Source organism: Alligator sinensis, unplaced genomic scaffold (assembly GCF_000455745.1).
Source record: "Alligator sinensis unplaced genomic scaffold, ASM45574v1 scaffold262_1, whole genome shotgun sequence".
Classification (NCBI taxonomy): domain Eukaryota; kingdom Metazoa; phylum Chordata; order Crocodylia; family Alligatoridae; genus Alligator; species Alligator sinensis.
Window position 1 is genome coordinate 2,846,235 of NW_005841904.1, and position 10,797 is coordinate 2,857,031.

The 10,797-nt window shown below is 40.8% G+C and overlaps 1 protein-coding gene across 11 annotated transcripts in view; it reads right to left on the bottom strand.

Moving 5' to 3' along the window:
* FSIP1 (fibrous sheath interacting protein 1) overlaps positions 1–10,797 on the bottom strand; it is a 173,182-nt gene that overhangs the window by 108,436 nt on the left and 53,949 nt on the right. Inside the window, exon 10 of one of the 11 annotated variants that reach the window (XM_025197746.1) lies at positions 4,104–4,927. The exons of the other annotated variants lie outside the window; for them this stretch is intronic. Within the exon in view, the coding sequence (XP_025053531.1) occupies positions 4,490–4,927 (438 nt within the window). The 3' untranslated portion in view covers positions 4,104–4,489. Of the gene's footprint in view, positions 1–4,103; positions 4,928–10,797 lie in introns of those variants that run through there. 11 annotated transcript variants of the gene reach the window in all.

Genomic DNA, 10,797 nt, shown 5'->3' on the forward strand with positions numbered 1-10,797 from the left:
CCATGTTCCCCCCCCTCCTCCTGACCCCACCCCGCCCCCTACTTACCAGCACGGAGTCCGGGTCCAGCTCCCTGCAGTGGTGAGCGGGGACTGACTGAATCGCCAAATCCCCTCTGAATCTTTTCTGAACAGATTCAGAGGCTTCATATTGATTCAGACCTTTTTATTGGTCTCCCGATTTGATCCCGATTGAGATTTGGCCACCGAATCAGGCTGAATCTCCTCTGAATCGAATCAGCAACCAAAGCTTCACGCAGCCCTAATATTTAACCTAATCCAAGACAACTTGGAATCCAAGACAACCCTCCTATAATTGGATTCTATATATAGAAAATCTATAAATTTGTTATAATTTTCCATGTACAAAATCTAAGTATTGGAGGGTCATCTTAAATTCATCACCGCTCTCTGCTACAGTAAACAGCAGCAGGAAAAACAGCAGCAGCCTAGGAAACAGATGGTGGCGGGGCAAGGGGGAGGCAGGCGGCCTGACCTCTACCCCTTGACCTGCCATTACTTGTTACCCCTGTGCCTACCCTCTATACCTGTGCCCCCTCCATGACACTACAGCTGCTGCTGCTGCCACTGCCACTGTGTGGCCAAGCTGAGTTGACCCAGGCCGAGACAGAGCTACTCTGTGCTACATGTCCCCAGATCGAATGGGACTGGACTCACATTGGACAGTAGCACTGGGGGATGGGATGAGTATTGCTGGGGCTCAGGACAAGCATTAGGGCCACAACAGCTTCCCCCCCAGTTATGAGAACAATTTGGATCTGGCCCTAAATTTCTTAAATGACTTCCACTATTTTAAAGCAAAAACAGATGATTTAGAAACTGCAGCTATATATTCCTTCCATATTCATATCATTCCATATTCCATTCCATATATCATTTACACATTATTCCATTTGTTCTGGTACAAGGGTGAAATTCAGGTCCCACTGAAATCAATGGAGGTTTTAAACACTGATTTCAAAGAAGATAGGCCTTCATACCCTTTGTCTAGATCTTCTCCAGTAGGAATTACATCCACATTAGAATTTAGACTTGTGTGCTGTGCAGAATTAAATCACATCAGGAATGGTTATTTCAGGCTAACAGATACTGTTTATAAACTTATTGCTCTGCAAAAAAAAAAAAAAAAAAAATTGATCAGTCAATTAAAAGCTCCTTTACTCACCAAATGGCTTGTGGAAACTTGGGAAACTGGTAACAAAATCCAGGGTATTTCAATGGAAATTCTGTCAGTGACAGCAGAGCTAAGTTTTCACCACAAGTCTCTAATATAGTAGATCCAAGTCCCATCTGCTTAACTACATGGGCTCTTAATAAGAATTGGACAAATTTAGGTTCTTCAGCTTTTGGGTTGTAAAAATGAGCATGTTCCTGCATGTTTAACTCTCCAGTTCAGTTTCCTATATCTTGTCTAGTCTACGGAGGATAAGAGCTTACTACTGGTGCCAAATGGAGTTAATAGCTGCCTTATCCACAGTATGCATTGGATAAAGCAGGATATTCAAGGGGGAAAAAGAAAAGAAATCATAGAAATATAAGACTGGAATAGATGTTTAGAGTTCATCTTATTAAACCATGTGCTCTGAGCCAGCATACTTGCCCCTAGAACATCCCAACAGATGTTAATATAACCTATTCTTAAAAAAAAACAACTTCCAAAAGTAAATGCCACTGCTTGTCTAGGCAAGTGCCAGTGCTAAACTAGCCTGACAGTTATAATATTTTCCCTAAAATCTACCCTAAAGTATTTTTCTTATTGCAATTTAAGAAAAAAAATTCTTGTCCTAGCCCTAGGGGACCTGGAGAACTACTGATCGCTATCCCTTTTACAGGCAAACTTTTACATAGTGGAAAGTCTGTTATGTCCCACTCCATCTCCCTCAAGCCTTTTCTTTTCTAGACTAAACAAACTAAATTCCTTCAATTTTTCTTCCTAGGTCATGTTGTCTAATACTTGCATCATTTTTGTGGCTGACCTCTGGACTCTCTCCAATCTGTCTATTTCTTTCATGAAGAGTATTGTGCCTGTTTTTGGACACCATTCCAGTTGAGACTTCACCGGATCTGAGTAAAGCAGAAAAATTACCTGCCCAGGCTTGCACATAAAAAATCCTGTTACTACATACAAGAATATTTGCTCTTTTTGCAAAGGCATGACACCATTGACTCGGATTTAATTTATGGTCTGCTACAATTCCCTAATCCTTTTTTGGAATATTGCTGCCTATCTAATTAATTCCCATCTTTAACTGTACTTATGATTTCTCCTTCCTCAGTGTAGAAATTTGCACTTTTCTTCACTGATTTCAGAACATTTGTGTAATTTATCAAGATAATTTTGAATTCCAATCCTGTACTCCACGGTGCTTGAAACCTTTTCCAATTTGGTTTGGCGGATTTTAAAACTCTACTATATAGTCAATCATACAAATCACTAGCAAAAATACTGACAACTAATGAACCAAAAACAGATTGTTTTGGGGTTATACAGGGGTAGGTGCAGCAAAAAAAGGGAGAGATACTTGAGAAATGAGTAGACAAACTGGAACCTGCTGGGGAGATTGGCTCCCAGGCCAGTAAAAGGTGAATTTTAATGGAGTATTCCAATGAGGTGATAGGTATATGCGGTGAACTGGTGAAAGCTGCAAAAAAGCAGCACTGAAGAATGAATCTGTGATAAAATTAACCCTCACCCATTCTCATGAAACCATAACCGTTGTTGTTCTCATGGGGTAACTTGTTACCCTACAATTCGACATTGTTGGCCTCATGGGGTAGCTTTACCCCCACCCACACGAACAAAATGGAATCAGTGGCAACAGTATAAATGTACCAAAAAAAAATTTATTAAACATACAGATTGTTTGAAAGAGTATTTATGATGACTTGAACCCAAAATATTATTTAACTAGAACTATGAACAAAATTTAAACTTTTTTTAGAGTTTGAAAACATGAATGAAAAATTTGCTAAGTCTGCAGTTCACGCTGTCTTCAAACTAACAAGTACTTCCAAAAACATTTCTTAACTGTTTTAACTAAATATTGCATTCCTCACGAAGCCATGGTAGTATACTGTGGGGCACGCAAGCAAATCGTTTACAATCTTCACATCATTTCCAGGTTTTGCGGTCATCTATCCTTGGACAAAAAGCACAATATCCACTCATGCTTGCAGAAGGTTCTAATGGGGTGCATTGTGGCAATTTGTAATTTAGAGCCGTCATGCCAGACTTGATGGACTTAGACAGATTATGTGTATCCATCGTTCTTCATTTTATTTGTCCATCGATCAACTGTTCTCCAAGCTCCTGCAAAAAAAACACCATCTTCTTAAATCTGATCTTTGCTTCCAGTTTGCATTGTGGCCTATCCAAATGATGAGGCTAGCAATGGCAGCCACATCCAGCATACTGAAGAATAGGGTCATTGGGCACCTATTGATTTTCCATCTGCAGGTGGTCATACAGACTAAGTGGCCAAGGTTATCCATCCCACCCTTGTTTTTACTGTACTCATGGATGATGTCCAGTTTTCTTTGCTCTCCACCCACTGACAGGTCGAAGTGCATGCTCGACAGCAACAGCACAACTTTGGACTTCTTTGGAACATAGAAAATTAGGGTTAGTTCCCCATCAAAAGCAAAAATAGATTAAAAGTTTTCCCTTCTTTGATTTGCTTGCATTTCGTTTGGGACATAGGCCTTGTTTTTCCGAATTGTACCCACATAGGTCAGTTCCAGCTGTAGCAGTCTTTCTGCCAGGTCAGTACTTGAGAAGAAATTGTCACCCACAATATTACTTCCTGTCATGCATCAGGGATGAACCAGTTTTTCAACAACCCGGGTACCAAGATTACCTTGGCATGGTGCTTCTGGATGCTTGCCCAGATAGATGTCTCCAGACAAGGGGAATGATGTTGTTGCATCATAGCACCACCAAATTTTCAAGCCATATTTGACAGGCTTGCTGGGCATATACTGCCTGAAGGGACAGTAACCCCTGAACACAATGAGCTGCTCATCAACCATCAGGTGGATTCCTGAAATATACCATTTCCTGAGCTGCTCCACAAATTGTGTCCAAATATCTCTGAAGACAGCAAGCTTGTCCACAGCTCTCCTTTCCTCATGTGTCAGTTTGTTGTCAAATCTCAGGAAGTTGGTGATTTGACAATTGTTTTAAACTCTTGGTGACATGGAAACAAGGACACCCACTGCATTGCTCCCACAATTGCTCCAGTGCCTTGTGACCACCATGGTATAGACCACTCAGTATCAGGAGGCCAATGTAGGCTTTCAGCTCTGTTTCATCCAGCTTTTTCTACTCCTTTCTATTTTCAGGAATCAGAATCTTCTTTCTGCGTCTCTATTTGTTTCCCTTATGATAACAGTCAGGATATCTTGTGAGAGAAACAGATGGAATGTTTCCATCACAGTGTCTTTATTACTTTCTCTTGCTGGCCCAGCAGTTTCATGGACTGTGTCTTTGGCTGTTCTCCGATGATGTATTAGCCATGGACTTTTTTTCCTCCCACACTCTGTTATTCCTTCCTCTAAAGGTGTCATCATCTGTAATGTTTTCTGGGGGTGGTGGCAGTGGTTCTGCTCTATGTCCTGCTGTAGCTCTCCTCAGTCTTCCATGGTGGCCCTGGGCTGGTCCTCTTCGCTTTCCCACTGGAAGTATTGGCATCACTTCTGCTTGTGGCACCAACTCCTCCTTATCTGAGCTGGATGAAGGTTCCATAGACACATGGTCTTCTTGCTCTGAAAAATCTCCCATGTCTGGAACAAAGTCAGCATCCTCACTGCCTTGGGATAAAATTGCATCAGTGGATGTGTTGCTGTCATCCCCGGTTACCTGTGCAAGACAGGCTTCAGCACTGAATATGTGCCGCCTTCCCATCCTGGACTACAGAAAAAAAAGAAAAAATTGATTACTGCTGAATGTATGTAAATAACAATCAAGGACAAGCCTGTCCACCTATGCTGTCACAGAAGCAATTCCGCCTTGCCCTATGGCAGCATAGGTAGAACCCTCTCTCCTGGGCACAGAAGCCAGAGACCAGCATCCACCCTTTGTAGGCAAGCTAAATATGGATGGATGCTGTCTGGATATTACACATGCAGGGACTTATTGAGAGCAGGTCAAAGGGGTATGTGGGGGGTGTCAAGTCCTTACCATTGATGGGGACTCCAATGGTATGTGTATGCTGTATTGCAGTATGATGTTGTTCTATTTCTTCTGTCCCTTTGCTCCTTGTCCTCACTTCCAACAAAGGCAGGGCAAACTAGCTTGTGTGTTACATAAAGGGCAGGTGAAGCAGAGTTTTGCCATGAAAAAAGAGAGCAGAGGTGGATTTGGGTGTGACAAAGGGTTGAGGTTTGGGTATGCGGTATGAATGAATGCTGACCTTTCAGATGCATCCACTCAAAGAGGCAAACAGGTCTAAACTCGTCATTAATACAGAAATTGCACTGGGGTAACAACTTACCTTAATATGTTAACATGGGCTTGGGGTAAATTGTTACCCCATATGGAAAAAACACATTCATGCCTGGGGTAACATGTTACCCTGGGCAGTTTTTCATCCACAGAGAGCAAACCATTCATGTAAGCTGGCTGTTCTTTGGGGATATTTTGCACTGGGATGCTAGTGACAATGTCCTAAAAAGAAAATTTTTTAGATTAATTAACTTTAAGATACTGCAGAAAATGTGTGTCTGGGGTAGGAAATTACCCCATGGGAACATACGAAGGTTAAATGAAAAGGGTATCAAAGCTGAAATCACTGAATAAGCAAAGCAGCAAACCAAGTCAGAAATGAAAGGAGGAGCTCTATGACATGAAGTCGGGAAAGCAAAAAAATGAAATTTGAATGTAAATGCTCATTACAACAAGAAGCCAGTGGAATGGCTAGCTGGACAGGCACAGCATGACTGAAATAACAGACAAGGAAGGATTTGGCAGTGTAAATTTGGACAAACCAAAAAGAGCAGCGGTTAGTATTGAAAGATCAAGAGGAAGTTATTACAGTAGTGAAAAAGGAGATGATGAAGTTATGGACAAAAGTAATTGGTTGTCAAGGCAGAGAGGATGAATTTTAGAAATATTATGGAAGAAAAAAAAGAGACTTCCAAAATCCAGATGTGGGGAGAGAAGAAGAGAGAGAAAAAAATGCTTTCTTGGTCTTTTTGCTCTTTACAAAATACCCTGCAAAATCAAAATCAGCTTTTCTATCATGTCTTCTGAAGAATTTCTCCTGGTACAAAGGGAACTCAGACCAGAAACAGATATCACCTTTTGTCATCTTTGTGCCACCATAAACATTTTTACAGCAGCACATAGCAACAGCAAATAGATGTCCATACCTTTTATTGTGCCACAGTGTGGCCACAACAAAAAGGTATAAACTGTGGCAGGCCAGGTTCTTCGGGTAAATGTGGTATCTTTTATTGGACCAACTAAACAGTTGGAAGAATTGTTCTTAGCAAGCTTTTGGACACAAACACCCTTCTTCAGGCATTGGCGAGAGTATGCTGTCTCCTGGGTAAATTAGAAGCCAATATGCAAAAATGCAGGTCTGTGAAAATGCAAATGTGTGGTAGACAATAGGTGGGGGGGAGGGGGCAAAGGAAGAGGGATGTTGATCTGGTGAAGGAATGCAGCTAGTAAACTGTAGAGAGTTTACCTGGGGTTACTGGATGGCAGGCAGGTTATAATGTGCCATAAATCCAATATCTATATTTACTCTATGATTTTTTTTATATCCAGTAGATCTATGAAGTGAAGTTCGTAGGCTTGTCTACGAAAGGTGTTTTGTAAATTCCCTTTGAGGATAAAACTGAGAGATTAGAGAGAGAATGGTTCTCTTGTGCGAAGTGTGTACCCACCAATAATTGGATATTTTTGTCTTTGATAGATTTTCAGTGTGCATTCATTCTGGTGCACAGTTGTTTGGTTTCTCCTACCTATTTACTATCAGGGTATTTGGTGCACTGGATGATAAATATTACATTTCTGGAGCTGCAGGCGTAATTTCTAGGAATGGTGATGGTTCTAGTGTGGGATGGAGTTATTGTAGGAGTGGTGGAGATGTGTTGGCAGGTTTTACATTTCTTATCTTGGCATGGTCTGGATCCATTCGGTGTGTGCCATAAGCAGTTTGCTTCTGGTAATGAGGCTACCAAGGTTTGGTGCTTGTTTAAAGGCAATGATGGGTGGTTCTGGAAAGATGTCTTTGAGAATTGGGTCTTCTAGTATGGGTTGAAATTGTATGAGGATTTTCCGTATATGTTCCAGGAAGGATGGATGGTATGTCATAAATAATGGTACGCGATTCGTGGGGATTTTCTTTTTGTATAGCAGCAATTCTTCAAGTGGTATCCGGATGGCTCTTTCAAAAGTGTGATCTATCACTCTGGAGGGGTGTCCTTGTTGGATGAAAGCCCTTTTGAGATTTGCGAGGTGGCAATCGCAGGTATTCTCCTCAGTGCAAATTAGGTGGTATTGGAGAGTTTGCCTCCAATTATAGCTTTCTTTGTGTGTATAGGGCAATTGCTGGTTCTGTGTAGATATGTCTGTTGGTCTGTGGGTTTCTCGTATATGGTGGTTGTATTTTACCATTCTGGTTATTGATCATAGTGTCTAAAAAGGAGATGTTGGTGCTGGAGTATTCAAGAGATAGTCTGATGGAGGGGAGACGATTATTGAATTTATGATGGAAATCAATTAGAGACTGCAGATTTTTGGTCCAAATGATGAAGATGCCATCAATATATCTTGGGTATAGCATGTATTTGTTGGTGCAGTTCTTGAGGAATTCTTCTTCCAGGTGAACCACACAAAGGTTGGCATATAGGTTGGTTGTAGTGCCATTTTGGTGCCCAAAAGCTTGCAAAGAACACTTTTTCCAACTATTTATTTGGTGTAATAAAAGATACCACATTTACCCAAAGAACCTTGTCTGCCTATGTCCTTAGACCAATACGGCTACAACCAACAACCCTAATAAAAAGTGTGCCGCTTTATTGCAGTGGATGTCTTTTTGCTTTATGATGGGAGAGCACAGGCAGAGAAAGGTAGTTAACCAGGTTAAGTCTGAAGGCAGTCAGAAGGCAGGGTAGATATACAGCTTCACAGACTAACTAAATAAAATATAGAGAGAGAGTAGAAGGGAGCTAAAGCTCCCTTCAACAAATGCTGTGAAATGATATGCAGAAAGCAGAGTATAAGGAGAGAGAAATTAGAATACAAAAGACAAGGGGGGAAGAGACAGAGAAATTGGAGGGGAGAGGGACAGTGCTGGAAGAGACAAAGAAACATTAAACCAATAGGAAAAAAGAGGTCACAAAAACTAATCCAGGTAATGAGAATAGAATCCACAGTCCCTGTTTAGACCATATTTAACACAGTCCAGTTTGTGGATGATTTCTTGTTTCAGTTTCCCATTCAAACTGATTTTAAATTTTTTAGCCTGAGGTCAGCAATCCTGAGGTCAGCAATGGCGTGTTCGGGGAAGTTGAAGTGTTCTGCCTCAGGCTTTTGTGTCTTATGTAGCTGATGTTGGATCTGTGTTAATTCATTATTACACACTGAGCTCACCCTGTCCATCTGATGTAGACAGCAGACAGGCATTTTAGACAGGTGATGGCATACATGACATTGGTAGAGTTGCAGGTAAATGAACCCTAGATGTTGTACTCCTTGTTATTAAGTCCAGTGATGATGTGGTCTGTATTGATGTGGAAACACATCAGGCATTCAGGTCTATTGCAAGGCCTAGTGCCTCATGAAAACAGAAGTTACCCAGCATATTGTCTGAGAGACACTGCTTGAAGTTGTGGGGCTGCCTGTGAGCCAGGACAGGTTTGTTCCTAAAGGCTACCTTGAGACAGTTATCCTTTTCCAGAAGGGATTAGAGGTCACTAATGATGTGTTCAAGCTGTTGTCCTTGTCTCAAGGTTGGTATTGTAACAGGTCAGAAAAAAGTTTGAGTCTGCCTTTGCTAATTTCAGTGGTTACAGTGTTGGGGTTGTATTGTAATTGTACAGGAATCCCAGAAGATCCAGCTGTAATATAGAGCTTGGCTGTAGACAACAGATCTAGTGGTGTGCTTAGGATGAAAGCTGATGCCATGAAGATAGATGCGGAGATCAGTAGGTTTCTGATACAATGTGGTGGCAATGTGGCCGCTGCAAATTTTCACTGTGGTGTCCGAAAAATGAATCTGCTACATAGAGTATTCTAGAGTTACACTGACAGGGCTGGAAGTTGTTAAATGTCTTGGCCAGAACTGCTGGCAGTCTCCTGCTGCCCAGTTCAAGTACTCCCAAGGCTTAAGGGGCCCAATCCTGTACATCTCAAACCTCAGAAGTTTCTGCTTGTCTTTCCTCACCTACAAAGATGCTCCCTGAAATCTACTGGGGTGCCGTATTTCCAGGGTTCCCTATTTCCAGAGACTCACCATGGAGTTTGCCAGGGGAGCATCTATGGAAGGGGGAGAACCCTGACTTTCCCCCTTTGCAAAGACATACCCAAGAGATCCTGGGGGTATATATCTGGAAGAGAGGAAATCTAAAACACTCCAGTGAGGTCCTGGGGCTAAGAAATGAGGAAACCTGACTTTCACTCAGTAGTGAAGCCATATTAACAAATTCAAGATTTATATGAGCAGTAATTATTATCTAGGTACACATTAGCTAACACAAAAATGTTTAAAAAGCTATCACCTCACTTAATAAATGCATTACAGACATTTCAAGTTCTTTTAAATATTTCAATTACAAGATACATTTCATGCAATTCACTCATAAGCTGAAAGTGTATTTTCATGCAAACAAAAGGTATCTTACAAAATCCTACAAATAATTTCCTAAATAAGACTATCTAACAAAAACCTACCCTATTTATTCTTCAGACCTGAAAGTCACTACACAACTTCTATTGTATATACCTAAATTTTAGTTTCTAAATGTTTATAACTATACAAGAAATATAATCAAACGTTTAAAAAAGGATATTCTAATATAGTAGTTTCAGGCGCAGTTTTTGTGGTGAAATCAACATAAAAAAACCCTGTGGATTTCAGAAAAATACTAATGATTGCAATTAGAGTATTTTAGTCCAGTAGTGTGCTTACCACTGCCTTCTTCAATTAGACTAATGGCATAAGCACTTTACTAGATAACTATTCATGTGACTGGACAAATGAGTCATGTAGGTGATTAAATTACCACCAGATGGGGTTGTTGCTTCACACATTAAAAAGCCATTGCTAATATGAGATTAAATATCGGCATGAGAAAGTCTCCATTTGCAGTCTCATAACTAAATTATAAACTGGGATAGAAATAGAATGCTAGAAAGGAGTTAATCTAGAGAATTTAAAAATAAAAGTAAAATAAAAAATACAACTAATAATATTATATTTAAAAACTGCCACAGCCTCAATGAAAACAATAGTTCAATTACTTTAGCTCTTTGAGGAGATGTTTTTCACCCCCACAAATAAATGAACTAGGATGCCTGGCTGTGCAAATATATATTTCAGGATGTCTATTTCACAAATAAACACACCTCACCCAACTACCCCCCACTCTGCAAGCACCAATCCCAGAAACAAGACAGGGAAGCCACCTGAAAGCACTCCCCCAACACTAGTCTCAAGCATACCACTCACAGAGATCACAAGAGCAGTGGTGAGAGGGATGAACCCAGGACAGCTTCACTACCTCAACTTCAAAACTAGTGTATGTCGAGTAGGTTGCCAGAGTGGCATT